Below are 25,413 nucleotides of genomic sequence, written 5' to 3'. Positions count from 1 at the left end.
GAACTGTCCACCTCAGCACCGCAGAGCCTGACGCCAGGTGACAGAGGTCCTTGGAAAAGGGGAGATGCCGGCAGTGCCCAGCTCCACTGTCCCCAAATACCTCATCATCTCCAGAGTGCTAATGGTCCATGTCAGAGAATATTGGGACCTTAAACTTAACCCCACACTCAAGGAAGTGAACCTTCCCCCGGGGGGCAAAGAAACTTGTCTGCTTCTGTGAAGCGTGTCACAAAGCTCCTCTTTTGTAGAAGAGCTGTAAGAAAATCACAGTACATGGAAATACATACGAAAATATGCCAGGAGCCCTCAGTGGGAATGCCAAGGGCTATTTTGAAGCTTACCAGTCCAGGTGGGAAAACAGGCTGCTCTTGACAATGTTCTATTCCCCTGGGGGTTTCTGTCAGTGAAATGAGGTATTATCACGCCACCAATTGTGCGATAATAAAAAGTGTACTTTGTGCACTTAGCATTCGAGAGAAACTAAGGGGTTCTTCCCACAGGGGCCATCACCTTAAAAACAGAGGCACCACCATAAGCAGTATTAAAATGAGCCATTAAATGAGCAACGGGTCCTCTGGTTCAGTCTGTGTGCTGGTTTCTTACATAAAGCTGGCACTGCTGTCCAACCGAGAAGCAGGCCAGAGACCACACTGACAACATGAAGTGCACTTCTAGAAAGACAGGCCAAGTCTGACTGTATGCAGGACAAACAGGATAATTTTATTCTTATTTTTCCTTAAAATAAAGATACAGTAGAAGTTTTACAATTCACTATGATTAGACGTGATTTATAATTTTAACATTTTTTTTAAACAAATGACAACAGAAACAAAGAACTAGTACAAATTATAAAACTACTGGAGCAAAGAGGAACTATTTTTCCAATCAAAACAGGTGCCACAGCTAAACCTCCTCAGAAAACTTTCTAAGATTTCTTAGCTAAACTTTCTTAGAGAGGGTTTGTGGGAAGCCTTTAATCTCAAATGTTTAACTGTTTTTGTGACCACTAAATGCCTTCACCAACTTGTTAATCAAATGCTTCTTAAACTTAGGAAACAATGACCAAGTGGCCTGAAACACATAAGTCTTGATCCCGTTTTTTTCCAGCTATAAATTATTAATATTTCAAGAAAACAAATATTTTCTAAGCACAGAAGCTTTCTTAAAAAACTTCAATTACCTTTTCTGGCTCAGTACCTGACTGAAATGTTCAAATGTTTATATTGCACATGAAAAAGTTTGAGCAGCATACTATGTGTATGTGAGAAGCTGATGAAAAATAAGGCTGGAAAAAACCCCCTAAATTGTATCCCATTTACATGATTTAAATATATAGTTTCTATATCTTTAATTAATGTAGGTAAAAAGGTAAACTTCAGAACAGCACAGAAATACAAATCATTAGAGTTTTACAAAATATACTCAACCCTTCTACGTGCACAATCGTTTAATTCTGGAGTTACCACACAAGGGAGGAGCTAATTTCTTCCCCTTCATAGGAAAGCAGGAAGTCATGTGTACAAAGTTATTTATACGAAAAGAATAAAGGTCCACATTCCTTTTGTCCTTGACAAATATTTATGGAATGTTAGAAATTATGACAAAACAATTCCAATGTCATTAAGTCCAAAGACCTGGAATGAAAAACTCCTAGTGGCATGCTGTGTTGCGTGGAAGGACAATCATCTTCTAGAAGCTGGGATTGCACTCCCTGTCAGCCTCAGGGGCTACCACTGATTTGGGTGGAAAGGCCGCAAATGCTGTGCCACCTCTGGTCAAAGAATCAGAGCATGCAAATGGTGATGTCATTTCAACAGTCCCAACCAACTGCCCAATGAAACGTGGGTGATTATTTAGCAGCTACCATTCTAAAAGGCTACCTCCAGAAACTGCTGACCCAGATAAAAGTTCATGCGGTTCAAGATCAGCTCACTGCCCCTCACAGAGCTGACTGCTCCCCAACTCATCATGAGGCCCAGAGGGAAAAAAAAACACTGGCTGGCTGTAACTTCCACAAAACAAAGTAAGAACAAAACCTGCCTGTCAGCGAGATAATGTTATAGCTTCATTTTAAAACCTGTAGTTAGTAGTTTAAAATTCTAACTTCTTTGTAGAAGAATTCTTATAACCTTTAGCACATTAAATACTGCTCTCAATATACCTTCATTCAGGTTTTAAGTAACTTGTTTCTTAGCCTTGCGACTTCTAACTTGTCTACTTGTCTCCCTTCTAATATGCTTTCTCCTTGCCTTTCTAAAGTAAACTACTCTTAAAAAAAAAAAAAAAAAAGCAATGCTTAATATAGAACTCAGAAAGCAAGATAAGGTTGAGGAAATCACGTCATTTGCTCTGGTTCGCTGCCCATGTATATTTCTGCTGTTTCTTAGAGCAAAAAGTAGATGAGGATTGTTTTAGAGCCTGGGCGCTAGCACATCACTAGTGGATCTGGGGACAGGCTATTCACCCTGGTTACAAGAGTCAAATGCATACTCAAGATAACTACGCCTCACTCTGACATGCAACTTTTTCTATTCACTTAGCCCACGACAGGCAGTTGGTAGCCTTAACTCTTTTCCTTCCCTATGTAAACTGTCATTACAATGCCTTAGTAGGAACTAAATAATGCCAGGGACTTACTGCCAGCACTCCTTTGACTTACCTAGATGGCAGTGAGGCCAGCAGCAAGCTATAGATGCAGTCCATGTGCCTGGCACACCCTGGAAAAGCCTGGCTGACCCTAACTCCCTCAGGCCTACTTACAAATACTCAATTCTTAGACAGAAAAGCACTGGAGCAAGTATGGCCCAACGAAACATCCACCTTTACTACTGAGATGTCCAAAGATGGCCTAAGGTTGGCTCCCATCGCTCAAAGAGCCAAGGAGGCTACAGCCTCTGGGGCTGGCCACTTAGCTGACACCGGGAATCCAAGGGACAAGCATGCAGGCTCATGCGACAAGGGCCAGGCTTCCTGACATCAAGTGTGCTGGCTGCCCCTGGGCCCCTGCCAACAACATATTAGCTTATGCTCCCTGAAAACTCCAATGCCTCCCAGAACCTGAAGGAAATATGGATCGGTGTTTTGACTACTTCTCCAACAAAAGTTCTATCTTTTGAGATACTCAATTTATGTTGAAAGCCAGTTAAATAACCACCTTAAGAGTTGAACTCTTAACCAGAAACATTAACAGAAAGTTCATTAAAAGTATATATAAAAATGGGGAACAAGTGATGCTAAAGTAAACTACTTTTATTTCAGTGGGGTATCAAAATGTGGATTGGCCTGCTTCTGAACAGTGAGAGATGGGAGTTTACCCTAAGCCCTCACACCATCCAAACTGGAGGATGGACAAGCAGTGTGCTGGCTCACCTGTCACGGTGCTCTCAGCTCTGTAAACTTTGGGCAGGTGAGAGGTAACAACTGCACACCAACACCAACGGCACAACCACACTATGACACTCCAACTAATGATGTGGCCTCATGAAACAAAATGTTAGAATGAATTCTTTAAGTGCAACACTGATTAAAGTACCTTTTAAGGTTTTGTTTGGTATTATTTTCTTCTCTTCAAATAATATTTCCTGAGAAGGCTGTTTCCCAGCAGAAGTGGAATTAAGAGAGTTCTCACCATAAGCCCTTTCACTGATGATCACTGAATTTCTGAGTTATTGTCTCAAATGGAAATACACTTTCAGATTTGCTGGACTTGTATTAAAACACAAATTGGAAAATTTAGAGATATTTAGAATTACGTCCCTATGTCCATTCCACATGCTCTAGAAAAATTTACTTAAGTAAACACTTAATTTTTTAAAAAGATTTTATTTTTTTAAGTAGGCTACACATCCAATGTGGGCTTGAACTCATGACCCTGAGATCAAGAGTCACATGATCTACCAACTGAGCCAGCCAGGCGCCCCGTTCTTAAGGGATAAATCAAATATAATCAAGTGTTCTCCTTAATTAAATGTTTTCCCAATACTCTATCATATGTAGATCATACTCACAATGTATTTTCCAAGTGTCCTTTGTTACTGAACAAGCAGTTTGTCCCCTGTTAAGTACTCCCTGAGAACACCCATCCAAAGTCCCCTTGAAAAGCAAATGAGAGCTGAGCACAGCAGATACAGGAGGTCCAGTTGTGTAAAAATCTTCAGTAGATAGCACACACATGCATGTATCTAAAGTGAAACCAGAGGTCCTTTGTGAAAACTGTGGCTGTGTTTTTCTTCTCTTGCCTCTTGGTTTTCTAAATGTGAGCAAAGATGAGATTTCTACTTAATATTTATCGATCATCTTGTTTTTCTTTTATAAATACTTTCATAAGGGGGTAGGGACTGATTACAGGAGGATTTTCCATCGGGGAGTGGGAAGGCCAAACGCCTTGAAAAGCTGTATGAAGAATAAGACTAAGAAAAAAACTGTACACCTGTAAACACCCATGGAAAACGGTTCAAAAGAAGAAACAGAAGGCACAAACTGTGGGTTAAAAAATGCTTGTAGAAGACTGCAACATAATTAGGGTTGACAGAACTAACACCAAAGTCTTCCAGAGTCTCCACTGTAAATACACTCATGTGAACCTGCTTGAACACCACTGCAACCGGCACCATGCTATTTCTCTGCACACCCACCTGCACAGTTGGGAAGAGGAAGAAAGCACAGTGACACTCCTTGATGCCTCAGAGCAAGTGTTTAGGACTGGGAAAGAATAAATTAAAAACATAAAACAAAACACTCCATCCTCAGAACTACCACCTCTGGTTTTCATGTTTCTGGGAGGAAGTGAACTGATAAATATATTTTGTGGGCAGAAAACCGACAAAAAAAAATCATCATATAACTCAGCAAAGTAATAACAAAGGGCTGGATTGTATGGCCCCTTAACTTTATAAGCACATTTTAGGGCCAACTTGAGAGAAATCAGAATAGCAATATAACTTAATTTTAGCACATATAAATGACAGTGGCCATCTGGATATTCAAACAGGAAAAGAGAACAAAATTTACATAAGTAAAAACTTGTCTAAAGTAAACAAATGTACACTATCAGAACTGAAAATTCATTAGAAGTTTCACTGTGTTTTAATCAGGCTCAGACTGAAATAAAGGTAGTCAATTTAAACCCCAACCTGGAAAGCCATCCCTGCTATGGCTGCGATTTCATCTTTCCAGCATCCTGCGACATTCAATTAGACAGAGGACAACCGTCCCTGTAAACAGTTCGACGTCCTGGTCCCCTGCTGTGGACCTGTGGCCGATGAAGAGAACAGTCTGGGAGCAGCAGACAGACGGGAGACATTTAAACCTAAGGAAGCGACAGCAGCCTCTGGACGCCTTGCTCAGGGCTTCCCGTCCGGGGGCTCAGTGAGACTCTGGGGGGCGGGACTGGTGAAAGTAGAAAGCCATGAAGACATAGCTGTCTTTGCACTGGAAAAAGCTCCTCCAACTGACTGGCCTGGATGGAGAAGAGGGAAAAAACAAAAGGAAAAAAGTCTTCACTTTTGTTAATAGACAGTGAAAGACCAATGCTAATCAATGAATGTTAATTTACTGTAACATCAATATGTTAACAGTTACTAAAATAGCATTTACATTACTAGTTTCAAAACAATCCCTGTCTATGATGGTCTAGAAGGAAACTGGGTAACTTCGGGAAAAGAGCCTCCTCTCCTAACCATTCTGAAGGTGGTCAGCCGACTCTTCCCTTAATACCCACCAGGCTAGGCCAGTGGTTCTCAGCCCTGGCTGTGCATCAGAACCACTTGGGAGAGCCGAGAAAGAACTATGCGCTCTCTGTAGCTTAAATCCGAGTTGATAACTGATAACCACCTACACAGGGAACAGTGGTTAGGCTACTTTCAGGAACCGTGCTTTTGTCATCTGAAATGATACTGCAATAAATGAAGATGTCAACTGCTCTATCTGCCTCAGGTAGGTTTTGTTTTAAAAAACCTTATCTCCAGGGGCACCTGGGTGGCTCAGTGGGTTAAGCCTCTGCCTTTGGCTCAGGTCATGATCCCAGGGTCCTGGGATGGAGCCCCACATCAGGCTCCCTGCTCAGTGGTAAGCCTGCTTCTCCTTCTCCCTCTGACTGCTGCTCTGACTACTTATGTTATCTGTCAAATAAATAAATAAAATATTAAAAAAAAAAAACACCTTATCTTCAAAACTGATGCTTTAATTATTTAAGTTGAATCACATATTCCCACTATTCTTAGAGAGAGGGAGTGTGGAAGAGAACTGGCCTTAGAACATAAACAGCAGGAGCATCACTAAAAATGAAGTAACGATTGACATCATACACTTATAACGAAGGAGAATTTTTCTTTTAAAAAAAAATAAGAAATCAAAAGAAATTAAATGCATAATATTGTATGGAAATAAATGCTTACATATTAGATTCCATTCCCTTTAATGAAACGAACCCACTGATGGAGCTATGTGCTGTATGTCATTTAAAGGGATGGGTGTGTATCACATACGTACTGTAGAGTACACCCTGTCTATCTCTAGGTACACAGAATGTTAGAGCTAGGAGGCCTGCAGAGATCCCCGAGGTCCAGGGCTTTTGAACTGTAATCAGTAAGGGTTAGTCGACCTCTCCCAGAAGCTAAGGAAGGAGATGGCTCCTATTTTTACATATTGATATGACAAAGCAAATGTGGCAAAATGTAAATAACTGGTGAATCTGAGATAATTGGGAGCTCCTTGTACACTGTTGCACCATTTAAGATTGAAATTATGTAAAAAAAAAAAGTTAAAAATGTAGAAAAGGAATTAAGACTTTTTTTTTAGAATGGATATGGAACAAACTTCAAAGTATTTTAACTGAAGAAAGCTAGATGCAGAAGAATGCATACAATAGCACGATACCATTTGTCTGGCTTCGGTTCTCAGGGTAATACTGGCCACATTAGAAGAACTGGGAGGGATGCCTGGGTGGCTCAGCCAGTTTAAGTGGCTGCCTTTGGCTCAGGTCATGATCCTAAGGTCCTGGGATCGAGTCCTACACTGACTCCTTGCTCACTGGGGAGCCTGCTTCTCCATCTGCCTGCCACTCGCCCTATTTGTATGCACGCGCACTCTCTCTAAAATAAATAAATGAATAAATAAATGAACTGGGGAGGGCTACTCCTCATCTACTACTTTCTGAAAGAGTTTGTATAAAATTGGCATTATTCCTTTAATATTTGATAAAATTCATAATTGATGGCATCTTGGCCTGGATAAAATTAAAAAACCTGTGGCATGATTTTTAATTTGATGTATTTAAGAGATCTAGGGCTATTTAAATTTTTGATTACTTATTGAATCAGTTTTGGCAATTTGAGTCTTCCAAAGAACTTGCATATTTCATCTAAATTGTCAAAAAACTGGCATAAAAAATTATTCACAGTATTCCCTACAATCCTTTTAATTTCTGTAAGATGTATAGTGATGTCATCTTTTCCACTCCCAACACTGGTAATTTGTATCTTTTCTTATTAGTCTATTAAGGTTTTCGTAATACTGTTAATCTTTTAAAAAATGACCTGTTAGTTTCACTGATTTCCTTTATTTTATGCTAATACCTTAGAAGACAGCATTCCTAATTCCTACTTTATTACGGTGCTCTACTACTTATAAAAAATTGCAGGAAATGTTGAATCCTTGTAAACAGAACAGGGAACACATCAGAAAATTGGTATCTCCATCAGGTGTGGCAAAATTTGCTGAACTCAGATATTATCTGATGTCATAAGAATTTTCAGGAATAAGGTGAAAACGAAACCTTTGTATTCAACCATCTTGTATTATTATATGATACAAAGATCTCTACAACTTTATGATTTTATCAATGACACGCTGAGTACAGAGAAGAGATGTGTTACGATTCTAATGTTTCTGTCTAAAAGCATGTCTTACCAACAGCTTTTCCTGTTTGTACAACATTTCGGCTGGTTGTGACCATGACGTTTCCAATTTTTTTGCCACGTTCACTGTTTTGAACAGAACTAAGTAAAGCAAAGAAGTTTTAGGTATATTACAAAAATTCACATATACCACACCCTATAACCACCCCCAAAATTGGATTATTGAGAAAAGAAGCTAAATTACTTATCATGCATCAATTAATTTAGTAACCTTAGGGACGTAAACTTTCAAAAAATACTAAAATAACGTGCAGACGAACCAAAAAAAGGCCATAAGGATGCATGGTTAATTCTTCCTACAGCTATGACTTGCTAAAGTTACTCCACCAGAATAAAAATGGCAAATTCTGTTATTAGTTCACACCATTCTCTATGAAACAGCAGTGTTTTCACTCTGAAACATACACACTGCTGAGCTAGAGAATGTTATGCACATATTTGGTTACTATTTGAAGCACAAGTCTATCAAGTGGAGAAAAACAATTCCTAATTAGCAATGAAACACATGGCATAAACTCAGTCATAAAAATTTTCCTAGTTTTTTTTTCTAAATACTCACTGTGAGAATCTTAACTTCACGTCTGACACGGAGTACTGGCCTTGAAAAGGATGGCTGTAAAACAAAGTTTGAGACTATTAGCCTACGAATTTTACCAATAAAGCTGCACAACAATGCTGTCACAAGGAAGCATCAGTAAACCTTGCAGGGGTGACTCAGCTGGATGGGGGTGTTCTGCACATGACAGCAGGAAATGGGGCTTTCAGCACAGATCATTACTCAGTCTTGGGAGCCTCTTTGAGCTTATTTCCTCCCTTGTAAAATAGGTGTTTCTTTTCTTGGAGCGGGGGGTGAGAAAGAGGTTTGTGTTAATGCTACACTAATGTTCCGATTTATTTGGTCTGGGGCTGGGGCTTAAGCATCAGTGTTTTTAAAAAGCTCCCCAGGATAGTCAGGGTTAGTCACTACCTTAGGCCACAACCATGGACTGTACCTTGATTCTGGCTGTCTTATGAATGCATGCTATTGGTCATCTGGAGATTTGTGTACATCAGTAAAATCTGTACTTTCAGGGGCACCTGGGTGGCTCAGTGGGTTAAGCCTCTGCCTTCGGCTCGGGTCATTATCTCAGGGTTCTGGGATCGAACCCCGCATCAGGCTCTCTGCTCAGTAGGGAGCCTGCTTCCCCCCACCACCCCCTGCCTGCCTCTCTGCCTGCTTGTGATCTGTCAAATAAATAAATAAAATCTTAAAAAAAAGAAATCTGTACTTCCTATCTGGAAAGCAACTAAAAATTTAGGTCTTAAAAATGTACAAAATGGGGGGCGCCTAGGTAACTCAGATATTTCAGCGTCTGCCATTGGCTCAGATCATGATCCCAGTGTCCTGGGATCAAGCCCTGCTCCCTGCCATGCAGGGAGCCCACTTCTCCCTCACCCTTTACTGTTCCCCGTGCTTGTGTTCTCTGCTCTGTCAAATAAATCTTTGAAAAAAAAAAAAAGAAGAAGTACAAAAGGGAAGAAGTGTATGTGTGCATATATAAAATCAGGCAACTAGACGAAAGTTGTACTGTAAAAGGAGTCAATAAATATCCACATTCTTATTTCACCCTGAGAGGTCTCTCTCAATGTCTAACAAAGACAGTGACCCTAATGAAATCTATAGCTACACTTATAAAAACACCAAAATGCTATTCATGGCTTTTTAAAAGACAATAAGTTTCCTTATTGGCCATATTAAGCATATGGGATGCATTTATGTTTTCTGGATTCCTGACTCACAGGCTGACAGAACTGAGAGGACTTAATCAGTATTTCTTCATATTCCCAGGAAGCCCTGCCTCAAGGATGAAGCATACGGGCTGTTCACTAAGTTAGAGGACTGCCTCCTCTCCTCTTTGAAGCTGGACAAAGGGTTTCATAGATCTCAAATCTTACAATTAGTTTGGAATATGTCCAAGTTATATCCCCTGACAACAAGTGAAGACTATCATTTCTTGTTTTTAATTTGGTGAAAATAATGAAAAACTGCTACTATATCTGCGTAATTTCCTTACCTATATATATCAGGTCTTTCTTCAGCTTTTTCTTCAATCTAAATAACCCCAATTTATTTACGCATGTTTGAAAGTGCAGTTTTATGTCCTTTAAAACCCATTCCAGCTAAGCCTCTTATAGATCGGCATTAAAATCTACCAGGTTATCAGTACAGAGCATTGGGGGAAGAGACCTTCCAGGCTGCACTGTGAACGGTAGAGGTGGACCGTCAGTCACTACTCCCCACCCCGCCTCCCCCTCCTGCCCCGTGACAGTGAGGGCCAACAGGCAAACAAACTCACATCTGTTTTTCTTCATCATTCTTTAAAACACAGACCTTGTGGTTAGTGAGGGAGAATACTTTGAACTCTAAGCTCTTTCATTTAATACTATTAAGATTTTTTTGCCTTTTAATTCTCTGTTTTTACCACATTCAAATGCCAATAGAGATTTCTGCTATAGCCCAGTGTGACAATTAAATTCACCAAAATCGTTGCTGAACCCAGTCATTTTTCTTGATAGATGATATAAAGTTTAACATACATGTTCCTTAAAACCCGGCTATTTTTCATCCTTGCAGATGCTTCCCTAAGTTACTTATGACATAAATATCTGGATTCTGTGTGGGGAGAGGGAATAGTCTTATAGAACCGCTTAAATCATATCCGCAGTCTAGCTAAGTTAACCCCAGCTCCTAAATAATAGTCAGGACAAAGCTGATTTTTGTCCAACTCTCACCAAGAGGTATAAGTTTAAAATACAAATGAAAACATTCAGTGTATACTTGTATCACTAAAAAAAATCATTTTAATCATGTAATTTAGAAAATAAGTCTCTAGGATGTATAGTAGTTCCCCCTTAACTGCGGAGGACACATTCTGAGACCCCAATGAATGTCTGAAGCCACAGACAGTACTGAATCCTATATGTTTTTTCCTATATATACATACCTACAGTAAAGTTTAATTTATAAATTAGGCAAAGCAAGAGATTAACAACAGTAACGAATGATAACATACAACAATAACAGCAATACTCTATAGTAAGTTATGTGAATGTAGTCTTTCTCTCTCTCGGGAAATAGTTCTTACTGCACTGTACTCACCCTTCCTCTTCTTGTGATGATGTGGAATGGTAAAATGCCTAGTGATGAGATGAAGGGAGGTGAAGGGCATTTACTGTGATGTAGCGTTAGGTTACTACCGACCTTCTGATGATGTGTCACGAAAAGGATCATTTGCTTCAGGATTGCGGTTGACCCCAAGCAACTGAAACCGCGAAGATGGGGAGGGATACTACGTACACATTCTATCAATGGAGAGATCTCCTTAGACTCTACTCTGTTCCATTCAACCAAGGCAACATTGCTTCATAATGGCCCCACTTCACAGCATGTTTAAATGTCTTTTACGCCTATATGGATAAAGTCTGTCAACATTCAGTATTCTGACAGGTATTAAATTTTGCTGGATTTTAGAATCTGAGTTGGAAACTAAGTTTGACCACGCATCTAGGAATTCAAGTACCAACTTTAGTCTTTTCACACTTCATGTTTTAAAATAACCTCTCAGTCTCAACCAGTGGTATTTCCTTCAAGGGTTCTATCTTGTTTGACCATTCTGCTAAAGCACAGATCCAGGGAAAGGGAGAGAACTATCATGTACTGAGCATCACCATGTGCCAGACTTCCTCTTCTGAATTATGCCAAGAGCTGGGAGAAATGTTAATCCTTCCAAAAATGTCTTGAGCTTTTTGTGTAAAAAGTAAGAATAGGGAAGCAGTTTTCAGCTGCTTCTCTGTATTTGGGATTTTATAATCTACTTAAGGAGATTTTTGGAGATATTCACGTTGTCATCTAAGTTAAGACACAATCTTCTTTATACTGGGGCATACTTCATAAATCAACCATGTTATGTACTATCAATCCTCAGAGGATGTGCTTACTTCGGATTTATTTCTGCAAGTGCCGGATGCTTGTTGCTGTTCCACACCCTGTAGTTGTGAGTATTCTTCCATGCTGTAACAAAGGTTGTCCCATAGTCCGATAATATCTTTTCATTATCTGTCAAGTAAATATTTGAAAGTTGAGCTGGTCTGTAGCCAGTCAGGGATATGAAGACTCATAACCAAAACGGGTAAAGGAATGGCTTTATACCCCCCACCCCCCATGCTTTTTGGGGGAGATAGCCTACCAGATTATCAGGAAACTTGGGTCTAGTTCCAGAAATCCTGTTAAGAAGCTATGTGGCCTTTGGCAAGTCACTTAATCACTCAGAACTTCATTTTCCTAACCAGAAAATAAGAGGGTTGAGCCAGATATATTCTAAGGTTCCTTACAATTCCAAAATACTTCCATGTTCTCCTTACCAAGGTTAGGAGGCATAGTATTATTTATTAAATGAATACTGCAGACTGTGCAGTGAGTAAATGTATTGATGTATATACATATGGAGTAGGCAGTAAGAGCACCTTTCTATCTTGCCACAAATGTTGTATTTCTTTGAAAAAAAAAAAATCAGAATGCATACATTAATTGGTTCTTTCAGTCACTGTTTTTTCTTCCTTGAATTTTTTCTTATTATTTGGTGAAACTCACTCTTTAATCTCCATGCATTTCACTGTCAAAATACTTAAGTAACAAAGGAATTTTCATATTTAATGCTGAAAACTTTTCAGCTTTTTCATTATCATGGGGAAGTTTTAATGCAGAGCACTTCTTCTGCTTGGAAGAGTAGAAAAGGTTTGGAGAACAGATTCAAATGGCTTTTGCTTCATATATTAATTGTAAGTTGCTTGCTTTGAAGGTGAAACAGGACTTTTGTTGCTGGGAAAGGAAGAGGATACATAGGATTCCAAATGCAACATTAAGGAACTACTTTTAAGAACATATTCCTCAAAGAGCTCCCTGGGCTGAATCTCCTTTAGGAACAGCAGCATGGGCCTGAGCCAGATTATATGAGTTTGATTCACAGCTCAGCCTCCACCAGAGGGATGAGTAAGCTACTTAACCTTACCAATGCCTCAATGCCTCGCCTGTAAAATGAAGAGGACATGGTCTCTACCTCTCTACCTCCAGAATTGTTGAAGATGAAATGAGTTAGTAGAAATAAAGTGCTCAAAACAAAACAGGTCCCTGCACATATGCAAAAAAAAACAAAAAACAAAAAACAAAAAACAAAAAACAAAAAAACCTAGTTACTGTTATTACTCAGCATTTATAGCTACCTAGGCAATTATGTTTAAAAAGTAAATTACTCATGAAGCTAACATGACTGGTGGAGACTGGGGTTTCCTTCTTAGATTACTGAATGATTCTGAACTAGAGCATTTAATCTTGGTGTCTCAGCTGTTACATCTGTAAAAGAGGCAGATATTTTAGAATATCCTATTAACAAATAAGGAGTTGCTCCAGGGCTTTCCTTTACAGACGAAGCACACACCCAAAGCCTTGATTTCAAATGCCACACACACTTCATGAAGAACTAACCTGGGAGGGCACAGCACTGATGGGACAGTGTGAACACGTCGCTACTGTGGAATTATGTACTTATAGACGGCTACAATGGTAAATTTTAGGTTATGCGTATTTCACCACATTTTTAATAACTTCCCCCAAATAGTGGTTAAAAAAAAGGAAAACCAAAAGCTTAACAATTTAACAGCAACAACAACAACAACAACCTACTAAGTATTTGCTACATGTCCACGGTGGTAGGCAACCATGTGCAAAAGCTCACTGGAGAGCTTCATTTTCTCTTTTTAGTATAGATTTCTTTCCCTATGGAAACGAAATGGTTTTAATACAGGAGTAGGTCTACCTTCACCTGCTCTATTTTAACTATTTAATAGAAACAGGATTTCTCAGAATGGCAAATCTGAAGGTTTAATTACTCGGAATGTGATTTCCAGTGATTTCTTTCATATTTCTTTTCTCCCTTTACATATCTCAAAAACATGTAAGCAATGTTTATAAACAGCCCCCAGATACTGACACATCCTTCTTTCCACATGGTCCTTGGGAACACTAAGCAGCCATGTAAAAGTGACCTGCTTTTATGGTCTTGATAGTTTTTCTTTATAACAGAAACATAAACATAAGTTTCAAAAAATATTTGGAATGGGATCCATTTTTGTAAAAGATCACCACAAATACCACAAAACTAAAATCCAACACATATGCATAGAAAAAGGTCTGGAAGGTTATAAAGTACTCAAAATGCTAATAGCAGTTATCTCTGTGTGAAGGAGTAACAGATAATTTTATAATGAAATTGTTTTCCTTATGCAATTCAAAACCTCATAAAGATTACGAAAGGAAAAAGCAGCTGTCCTCCTTACCTAACTGCAGTGTGGCAGCCAGGAGTGCATGGATGTAGACTGCAAACTGGGCTCGGATCCACTCGTCACCTCCCTCCCAGCCTGTGCCATCCAGGAAGACATCATCCCGGTTCTCTGTCACGTGCCTCACTAGGTAATCTGCGAACCTGAGGTCTGCAGTGGTTGGGTTAAGCAGCTTCCTGAGTTCTGGATCATGGATCTGGATCAGAGCTTCTTCTACCTAGAGGGTACCCAGGTACAAGTCAGAGTCTGGGCATTCACGTGGACATCCATGCCATACTTTAAAGAGTAACTACTGGGAAGTTGAAGCTGGAAATAAAAAATATGAATAACAGCATTCTCAAAAAGTGAGGCTAAGAAAGAAACAGGTTTTTACACTGAAGTTTTTTTCTTTCTCTATTTAAGAAATCCTCATTTTCTTTTTAGAAAATATATGCACATTTTATTTTGAATTATAAAAGTAACTCTTGTTGATTGTAAATATCTTGGAAAACATTAATGTAGAGTAAAAATCACCTTTGTCACACAACCAGAAATGAATACAATTAATAAGTGCAATTCCTAAAAATTCTTAAGTACACAGATACTTTGGAATATTATTATGTAATATTTGATATACAAAGAGAAGTATGTAACATACAGGTTAGTTTTGAAGTAATATTCACATATCCAAACAACTTTAGAACTAGAACGTAACCAATAATGTTGAGACAACTGTGTGGTCCCTCCATCTGTATCCTATGCCTTGGAAGGTATCGACCTATTTTAATTCCTCAAAATTGGGATCCCAGATTTTTCATTTATGATACTAGAAACATTTTCTGACAAAGCATGTTTTGGTACTTTTGATTAGAAACTATAAAAACCTAGGATGGGTAAAATTTCCTTTTTTTAATTACGTCTATTGTAAAACTAAACACGATCTAAATTTTTATCAGTTGATGTCAAATATTTATCTGTAGCGCCTTCCTCCTGATATCAGGAACATATTAAAGGGGCTAAAAGTATTTAAACAATAAACACATTTTAATTATGAGATCTTAGTAGGACCAGACTGTCTGGCTTGCAACCTGGCTCACCCAATTACTAGCCGTTTGAACTCTCTGCTCCTTAGCTTCCACACGTGTAAGATAGGAAAAGCAACAATGCCTATCTCACAGGCTGTTAGAATTACATCAGTTACTATACCTAAGGTGCACAGAATGCCTGGCACAGGAATTTTTACCTTTATTAGTGTTACTCCTATGCTGTCATAATTCCAGTGAAGAAAAAAAAAAAAAAAGGACCAGCAGTGTCAAGGACACACGCTCATACATAAGCCCACCTCCACAATGGCATCACTGAGGTGCTTCTGCTGGCGGAAAAGGATGTTAGTAGCCCCAGCAACGAATCCACGGACGGTGACATCGGAGAGAAGATGATGCTGCTGCAATGCCATGTAAGGCAAACACAGATATCCCTAAGAATCACAAGAGTGAGAGACAGCATCAGGAAAGTAACGGACAGCCACGCGGCTCTCCCTCCAAGCCTAGAGAGCTAAGTAGGAAAGGAAACTTCTGAACCCTGCCCACTGCCGTACCATCTCTAGTACAGTCCATCTCTGACTCACTTCAGTACTATTCCAGGGGAACCTCATGCCTTGACTACGCCAGTTAATTGCTTCCCTTTTCCATGAGTGGTGGTCTAACATTAAAATTGTCTTACTTTATTATTTTATTCTCAGGTCAGCTTAAAAGCTTCCACAGTAACTAAGGAACTGGACTTTTTCATTTGCGAAATGACATTTTAAGCCCATGAAATAGTATGCTATCTAGCAGAAAACTGTTAGTTCTTCCAGAAAAATTTGAAAACACATAATCACTAACATATTGTTACGAGAATACCAAATGGCATTTGTTTTATTGCCCTATTGTTAAAAATCATGCACAAATATTTCAAGATATTTGCTCTTACATGTTTAAGGCAAAAAAAAAAAAAAAAGACACTAGCAACAGTTGTATATTTAATTAACTTCTATTTGAACTGTATTTAAAAATACTGCCCTGAAAATGATAGCTGAACTGCCAAACCACAGCTGGCAATTAAGTGGACAAAAAGCAGCATATTTCCTGAGAATAAAGGTGTTAACACTTCAAAGATGCAATGAAGGAGGATATGGCTGGAAGAATCTTCTGCTGGAAGATTCTAAATTAAGACAGATTTCCAGTAAGTGGCACAACTTGTATATGCAGCTAGGAGGGCACACTTGTTAAACCCCTGAACTTGTTTTCAATCTCAAGTCCTGTGACAATATTACTTACTTCTTCTCACTGTAAAAAAAAAAAAAAAAAAAAAAAAAAAAAAAAAAAACCAAAGGCACTGAGCTAGAGAGCTTTATCTGGATGATGTGTTACTAATATCATGAGACAAATCTCTGACTGTAGGAGGAGACATCTCTTTTGCTACTTCATGTTCTTCACTGTATCCTAGAACATGCATTGTACCTAACAGGTGGTTGTTAAATAAATACTTAATACGGGAGAGGAGACTTCCAAAAGTTGGAAGACAGGTCTAGTAACCTGATTTTATTCTTTTTCTTGACAATATCTTTCTCTGTTCAATAAAATGCTAACTAACAGAGGCAGCAAAAATAAACCCACATCTATGCATTAGAGATACTCAGTACAGTGCTTCTCAATCAACGCCCCTCTTGGGATTAAAGGCTGAAAGGACCTGGGCTCCTCATTTAACATCACTCAGCGGCTTTAAGGCTCAGGGTTCATGCTTTACTTTGTGAGCTATGTATTGAAAAACAACAGACTCCCCTTGCCCCCAGTTACCTATTTCCAAACATAAATATTATAATGTTGAAGGCTCTTTATATAATAGCATGAAAACAAAGAAGTTTTTTTTTTTTTTTTTTAAAGATTTTATTGATTTGTGTGTGTGAGTGAGAGAGAGAGAGAGAGAGAGCATGAGAGGAGAAAGGTCAGTGGGAGAAGCAGACTCCCTGCTGAGCAGAGAGCCTGATGCAGGACTCAATCCCAGGACTCCAGGATCATGATCTGAGCTGAAGGCAGTCGCCCAACCAACTGAGCCACCCAGGCGCCCCAGAAGTTTGTTTTTTAAACATCAATAAACACTTTACAAAAGTACATTCCCTAAAAAACTATACATATGCTCTTTGACCAGCATTCTACTTGTAATTTATCCAGGTACACCTGCTCACGTGTGAGATCTGTAGTTATTTATTGCAGCATTGCTTATTATAGCGAAAGACTGGAACCCTAACTACTCATAAGCGGGAAACTGAATAAATCACTCGTCTGCTCAATGGAACATCTGGCAGCTATAAAGAGGGAGAAATTCACTTCCAAGGAATATTTGGTAAGAAAGATTAAAGGTATAAAAGTGAGGAGGGATGTCTGGGTGGCTCAGTTGGTTAAGCGCCTGCCTTCAGCTCAGGTCATGATCCCAAAGTGCTGGGACTGAGTCCCGAATCTGGCTCCCTGCTCAGTAGGAAGCTGCCTTCTCCCACTGCCTGCTGCTCCCCCACTGCTTGTGCTCTTTCTGGCAGATAAATAAATAAAACTTAAAAAAAAAGTAAGGAATAGTCTGCTATTTTGTATATAAAAGGAGGGGGAAATATCTACACATTTATGTATGTATGAAATACCCCCAAAGAAAGACACTGATAACGCTGGTGACCACTGGAGGAGAGGGCACCTGAATAGTAGGGGATGGAATGAGAGGGAGACTTTTTTATAGATGCTTTAGAATCTTTTGAATATTGAGCCATGTGAAAGTATTACATATTTATAAAATTAAGAGTTCAATATGGCCTTAAAATTATGTCAATTACTTCTAAAAAAACTGTAGTGTGTGTGTATATATATGTATATATATATGTGCATATATATATATAAGATTTCTATTTATTCATTTGAGAGAGAGAGAGAGAGAAAGCATGAGCTAGGGGTAGGGGTAGGGGGAGAGGGAGAAGCAGAATCCCCACTGAGCAGAGAGCCCAATGTGGGGCTTGATCCCAGGACCCCAGGATCATGACCCTCATGAGCCGAAGGCAGACACCCAACCGACAGCCATCCAGGCGCCCTGTGTCATACTTTTAATGATGATCTATTTTTCCTAAATCTTTTAAAGTTCCCTATTGTATTATAGCAGCAAGAGCTCAGGTCCTTTCACATAAAACAGCCTCCATACCCAAGCTCACTTCTGACTTTTCACTTTTCTAGGGTACTTTAATTTCCATATTTGGAGCTGTAGTGTAAGAGTAAAAAAAAAAAAAAAAGCCAAAAAACCCAAATAAACAAAGAAAACAACACAACAACAAAAAAAAACCACCAAAAAGGGCCTGAAACAGTATCTGCACACCCATGTTCAAAGCAGCAGCATTCGCAACAGCCAAAGCATGGAAGCAACCCAAATGTCCACTGACAGATGAATGGATAAACAAAGTGTGATATATACGTACACCAGATTATTATTCAGCCTTGAAAAGCATGGAAATGATGACATATGTTACAGCATGGATGAAGCCTGAGAACATTATGTTAAGTTAAACAGGCCAGTCACAAAAAGATTAACAATGTATGACTCCACTTAAAAAGGTGTTAGAGTAGTTAAATTCATAGAAACAAAAGGCAGACACCCAACCAACTGAGCCACCCAGGTGCCCCTCAACAATAATTATTGAAAAAAATGCAAACCAAGAACTACAAAATACTGTCAGATTGGCTAAATATTAAAAAGTCTGACAATATCAAGTGTTGGTAAGAATGCAGAGCAGTTGGGAACTCATACCCTGTTGTGGGAATGGTGGAAATTCTCAGAACCACTTCAGTAAACAACTGGGAATTCTAGTTAAGCTGAAAGCACCCATTCCAAATGATCCAGTATTCCCGCTTTTAGGTACTGAATGCTCTACAAACTCTGGCATGTGTCTAGCAAGATTTCTGAAAAAGAATTTCAGAGCCTTCTTTAGGTGAATGGATAAAGAAGATATGGTCCATTTATACAATGGAATAATATGCCACCATCAGAAAGGATGAATGCCCAACTTTTGTACATGGATGGGACTGGAGGAGATTATGCTGACTGAAATAAGTCAAGCAGAGAAAGTCAATTATCATATGGTTTCACTTATGTGTGAAGCATAAGGAATAACATGGAGGACATTAGGAGAAGGAAGGGGAAAGTGAATTGGGGGTAAATCGGAGCGGGAGATGAATCATGGAAGACTGTGGACTCAGAAACAAACTGAGGGTTTTGGAGGGGAGAGAGGTAGGAGGACGAGTGACACTGGTGGTGGGTATTAAGGAGGGCACGTATTGCATGGAGCACTGGGTATGGTGCATAACCAGTGAATCTTGGAATGCTGAAAAAATTAAAAAAGAAAAAAAAAAAAGTTTCATAGCAGCATTATTTGTATAGCCAGAAATTGGCAACAATGCAGTTGTCCACACAACTGATAAGCTTCACAACAGCTAAAAATGGAAAAATACATAAGAATAATAAAATGCAGTATCATGCAAAAACATGACTGAAACTAAAAACAATGTCAAGAGAAAAAAAACTTGTGGTTCCATACACACACACACACACATATATAATAAATAATTTTATTTATTTGACAGAGACACAGTGAGAGAGGGAACCCAAGCAGGGGGAATGGGAGAGGGAGAAGCAGGCTTCCCACTGAGCAGGGAGCCCGATGTGGGGCTTGATTCCAGGACCCTGGGATCATGACCTGAGCCAAAGACAGACATTTAATGACTGAGCCACCAAGGCGCTCCTGTGGTTCCACTTAAATAAGATTCATAATTTTTGGCTGGCCAGTAAAGGCATCTTTGATAACCTAAATTTGAAAATGAAAAGCTGCAAGCAAGCAAACCAAATATAAACTCAGAAGCGATACTTAAAGGAGATTAATACATGTGGCAGATAAAAATCGGGTTTCTAACAACATATATTTTTAATTTTTTCATAAATTTATTGTTTTACTTAAAAAGTTACAAACTGATATTAAGATTTCTAAATTAAGTGATCTTCTTATGGAGGCAATTATATATTTAAAACACTGAAGGTACTAGATACATGTAATTTAAAAAAAACAAAAAACAAAACAAAAAAAAACAAACTGGGGCACCTCAGTAGCTCAGTTGGTTGAGCATCTGACTCCGGGTTTTGGTTCAAGTCATGACCTCAGGGTCATGGGATCGAGCCCCACGTCAGGCTCCCTGCTCAGCAAGAAGCCTGCTTCTCCCTCTATCACTCCCCCTGCTTGTGTTCCCTCTCTTGCTGTGTGTGTGTGTGTGTGTCTCTCTCTCAAATAAATAAAATCTTGAAGGAAAGAATGAAAGAAAGAAAAGAAACTTCATTATTTCAATCATAAAGCAAATTAAGATAATTTCAGAATCCCCCAGCAGGCCATGAAATGAACAAAGCCTTCTCTACTAACCATTCAGCAATACTGACTTGGGGCAAATACTTATTTATAAAGCTAGATAAACACAGGAAGAATTTATTATAGAGGAAGGAATACATATTCCAGTCAACACTACCCATCTTTCTTTTCCACATAGTCTTACTTCATGCATAAAGGACAGTATTTAGAGAAAACCATAGAACTTTGCCCAAGTTACCAGAAAGATGTATCTGTCTTTCATGGTAGCCTGCAAGATCAAAGAAATAGATCACAGAAATAGAATTTAGAACTTAGCATGGCACCTGGCGTATGTGACACTAAAGTCACAGATAACCACAGCACTATACATTATGTATTTTACAGTTTGAAGGAAAATTTTTAGACCTGAAAATGTGTTCAACACTAGAAGTTAAATTCTATAAGGGTTGTTGGGGACACCTAGGTGGCTCGGTCAGTTAAGCGTCCAAGTCTTGGTTGACTCAGGCCACTCAGCAGGGAGTCTACTTGAACATTATCTTCCTCTGCCCTTCCCCCTACTCTCTCTCTCTCAGAAAAACAAATTTTAAAATTAAAAAAAAAATGGTGGTCAGATTCTTTAAGGGCCTTAGTAAGGAACACTAGGGGCATCTGGGTGGCTCAGTTGGTTAAGCGTCTGATTCTTGATTTCAGCTCTGGTCATGATCTCAGGGTTGTGAGATTGTGCCCTACACTGGGCTCCTGGCTCAGTGGAAAGCCTGCTTGAGATTCTCTCTTCCTCTCTCTCTCTAGCCATCTCTCCATTCCTGTGTGCACTAACAAATAAATCTTAAACAAACAAACAAACACACACACACTAAACTTTACCTTTGTGAAGATGGCCAGGGGCATGCCATATTGGTCTTCTTCCAAACCAGAAATTAGCCCTGGTATCAGTACCACCTGGCCTGTATTAGCTTGAGGTTGTACAGTAATTGGAGGACTGTCTGAGGGCACAGACTCCTTTGGAAATGAGTTTGTCTGTTCTGACCCCTGTTCCCTTTCTTTCAAGGTAGGGTCCTCTAAGATGCTAGGATCCAAGGTCTCCCAGTCACTTTCTGAAGACTCTGGAGATGGGCGAGAAGGAGGTTTCAAATATTGACTGGTTTCATTGGGTTCCTGTCCTTTGCTGCTGTCATCTTCTACTTGGAGCAATGGTTCTTCGGTCTTAATGACAGCATCTCCTCCGTGGTTTCCTGTCATGATTTTCTTAACAGTTCCTGAGTTGGTATTTGAAATGTCAGGAGCAGACATAGAAACAAAATCATCTGCAGGGTGATTATTTTCATGAAGCCCAGCATCTTCAGACATACTCTTTCGGGGTCTGTACTGAGAACAGTCACTGAGACCATGTTCAATCATGCCTACAACATACAATATTGGAGAACAGCTTGGCTTACAATCAAGTGGGAAAAGATAAGAGTTGCATATTCCATTCTAAACAGTAGAACTCTCCTATAAAAATTTTAGTAAGTTATGCTTGCACACATTTTAACTAAAAAAAAAAAAAAAAAGAAAAAAAAAGAAAAACCTCATATAAGAGAAACCCAATGTCAAAAGAAAATCATGTCAAAATAAAAATGTTATCCCTAGCAAGTTTATTCTTAAAAATTTTAGCACTGAAAGTTCCAATGAAAGTTAAACTAAAGAAAGAGTAGATACCGTTACCCTCTTACCTGGAAAAAGGGATAACACAGTCATCAGGGCACCCACCAATTTATTCACTGGAGAAATATAAAAGAGAACCTGAAATGGATTAAGTCAAGATTAAATTAGAAAATCCATGAATCTACAACATAAAAAAGGGGAGAGATAGAGAAGGAAAAATTCTTCTTTATAGAAGGATAACAGCTAATACAGCATTAATGAAAGAATCAAAGAAATCACGGAGCACCTACCATGATTCAGTTGAAAATTACCAATGGAAACTAAAACTAATGTGAAAGGTTGCTGGGCAACAGGATATTCACATAGCTTCAAATTTACCATCCCACAGATTAGCTATTAGTGGCAAAGGGAAACACAAGTACCTCATTATGAAGAAATCTGGGGATTACCAGTTTAATCAAATGATCAAGTTTTCCATTACCAATAATACTACAAATAGTTATGGATATCCTGGTGTGATAACTCTGAGAAGGACACACCTGTATAGTACGCTTGCCACACAAGTTTAATCTGAAACTAGTCAAAAGAAAATAATCAGACAAATCTAATAGGATTCTTTAAAAAAAAAAAAAAAAGCCAATGCCATGAAAAACAAAAAGAAACCAAAAAAAGAACAACGTGGTAGAGCTGTTTGAGATTAAAGGATTAAAGAAAATTATAAGGCAATACATGATGCTTGGCCCCCTAGAAACAACCAGTTTATAGGACATTATTATAACATCTGAGGAAATTTGAAAATGGACTGCATTTCTTGAATGTGAAAACGATATTTTGGTTATATGGAAATATATTCTTTTTTTTTTTTCTAGGATTTTATTTATCCATTAGACAGACAGAGATCACAAGCAGGCAGAGAGGCAGGCAGAGAGAGAGGAAGGGAAGTAGGCTCCCCGCTGAGCAGAGAGCCCCATGCGGGGGCTTGATCCTAGGACCCTGGGACCACAACCCAAGCCAAAGGCAGAGGCTTTAACCCACTGAGCCACCCAGGCGCCCGAATATATTCTATTCTTAAGAAATACATCCTGGGGTGTCTGAGTGGCTTAGTTAGTTAAGCATCTGCCTTCAGCTCAGGTCTTGATCCTGGGGGTCCTGGGATGGAACCCCTTGTCAGACTCCCTGCTCAGCGGGGAGCCTGCTTCTCCTCAGTTGTTCTGGTCTTTCACTCTCAAATAAATCAATCAAATCTTTAAAAGAAAAAGGAAAAAAAAGAAACATAGCTTAAAGTTTTTAGGGGTAAAGTACCATGACTTTAAAATTATTAGGATTGGCAGCAAGGTGGGAATGAACATACACAAAGCAATATAATGCAAAAGTGGCAAAATCTTAATCGTCAATATTGATCAAGTGTATAAAAGTTCATTATGGTGTTTTTTCAACTTTTCTGTAGGTTTGACATTTTTCAGAGTAAAACTTGAGATAAGACTCAGAAACAGGATTAGATGTTTAAAAGCAATATTTGGTAATCATTAAATTAGTCGGAAAAAAAACAAGCAAAGATTTGCTTAGGCGTTTGTTTGTTTTTTTTTAAACAATTAAATCATTCAGTGACACAGAAGTGCTATTTGAGAGAAGAGAGCACCCACAATTGTCTATGTTTTCCTTACAGATGATCTTATTTAAGGAGTGCTTTCCAAGTACAGAGAAACAAAATGTTGCATTAAAGGACATCCTTATTTCATCAATTCAATATAAAAAGAGTGTATCTGTGATTTGCCACATTAGATAAAGTTATATGATCATAAATGCCCTACATGTAGCTAGGCTAAGTACTATTTTGGAAGATTTTTGTTTTAGATACATATACCCATGTGTGCCCTGGGTTGCAATGCAAAATACTTTTTATTATGAACTGCAATAACGAAGTTTGAAACCTACAACTCAACAAGTAAAGAAACAAACAAAAAAACAAAAAAACACCACCAAAAAACCTGATTAAAATGGGCAAAGGACTTGAACAGACATTTCTTCAAGGAAAGCACACAAATGACCAATAAGCATATGAAAAGGTGCTCAACATTACTAACCATTAGGGAAATGCAAATCAAAACAGGAGATACCACCTCACAGCTATTAGGATGGTTACGATCAAAAAATAAAAAATAACAAGTGTTGGTAAGAATGTAGAGACACTGGAATCCTTGCATACTGCTGACAGGAAGATAAAATGGTTGCAGCCATTATGGAAAACAGTATAGTGGTGTATGGTGGTTACTCAAAAAAAATGAAAATAGAATTACCATCCGGCCCAGCAATACCACTTCCAGGTCTATACCCAAAAGAACTGGAAGCAGGGTTTTGAAGAAATGTATGCATACCAACATTCATAGTAACATTTTTCATGAGAGCCAAAAGGTGGAAGCAACCCAAGTGTCCATCAGAGGACAAACAGATAAACAAAATATGGTATGTACATACAATGGATATTACTCAGCCCTTTTTATTTTTTTTAGAGGATTTTACTTATTTATTTGACAGAGATCACAAGTAGGCAGAGAGGCAGGAAGAGAGAGAGGAAGGGAAGCAGGCTCCCTGCTGAGCAGAGAGCCCGATGCGGGGCTCAATCCCAGGACCCTGAGATCATGACCTGAACCAGACGCAGAGGCTTTAACCCACTGAGCCACCCAGCTGCCCTTGCTCAGCCATTTTTTAAAAGGAAGGGAATTCTGACACATGTTATACAGGGATGAGCCCTGAGGACACTATGCTTAGTGAAGAAGCCAGTCACAAAAAGACAAAAACAGCATGATTTCACTTTTATAAGGAACTCAGACTAGCCAAATTCACAGAAACAGTAAGCAGAAGTAGAATGGAGAGGGAAAAATGGGAAGTTACTGTTTAATGAGTACAGTTCTAGTTTTGCATAATAAAGAGTTTGTGAATGGATGGTGATGATAGAACAACACAGTGAATGTACTTAATGCCACTCAACTATATACTAAAAACTGGTTAAGATGATAAATTATGTGTTTCATGTATTTTACAATAATTAAAAACATTTTTAAAAAGTTAAAACATTGC

The 25,413-nt window shown here is 38.8% G+C and overlaps 1 protein-coding gene across 2 annotated transcripts in view; it reads right to left on the bottom strand.

The window, feature by feature from the left end:
• Positions 1-699: 699 nt before the first annotated feature.
• The window catches only part of LOC111147296 (AVL9 cell migration associated), a 61,358-nt gene continuing 36,644 nt past the window's right edge, over positions 700-25,413 (bottom strand). The window contains exons 9-16 of one of the 2 annotated variants that reach the window (XM_022503254.1): positions 22,404-22,473; positions 21,556-22,091; positions 15,609-15,747; positions 14,289-14,504; positions 11,895-12,012; positions 8,476-8,529; positions 7,909-7,997; positions 700-5,458 (exon numbers count right to left, since the gene is read on the bottom strand). In XM_022503254.1, coding sequence (XP_022358962.1) covers positions 5,343-5,458; positions 7,909-7,997; positions 8,476-8,529; positions 11,895-12,012; positions 14,289-14,504; positions 15,609-15,747; positions 21,556-22,091; positions 22,404-22,473 — 1,338 coding nt within the window. In that variant the 3' untranslated portion in view covers positions 700-5,342. Of the gene's footprint in view, positions 5,459-7,908; positions 7,998-8,475; positions 8,530-11,894; positions 12,013-14,288; positions 14,509-15,608; positions 15,748-21,555; positions 22,092-22,403; positions 22,474-25,413 lie in introns of both variants that reach the window. The other variant, XM_022503253.1, reaches the window with a different exon arrangement.

This window comes from Enhydra lutris, unplaced genomic scaffold, assembly GCF_002288905.1.
Source record: "Enhydra lutris kenyoni isolate GAN:26980312 unplaced genomic scaffold, ASM228890v2 scaffoldscaffold16, whole genome shotgun sequence".
Lineage (NCBI taxonomy): Eukaryota > Metazoa > Chordata > Mammalia > Carnivora > Mustelidae > Enhydra > Enhydra lutris.
The sequence above is the reverse complement of the archived record's forward strand: the minus strand, read 5'-3'. Positions and strand labels throughout refer to the sequence as shown.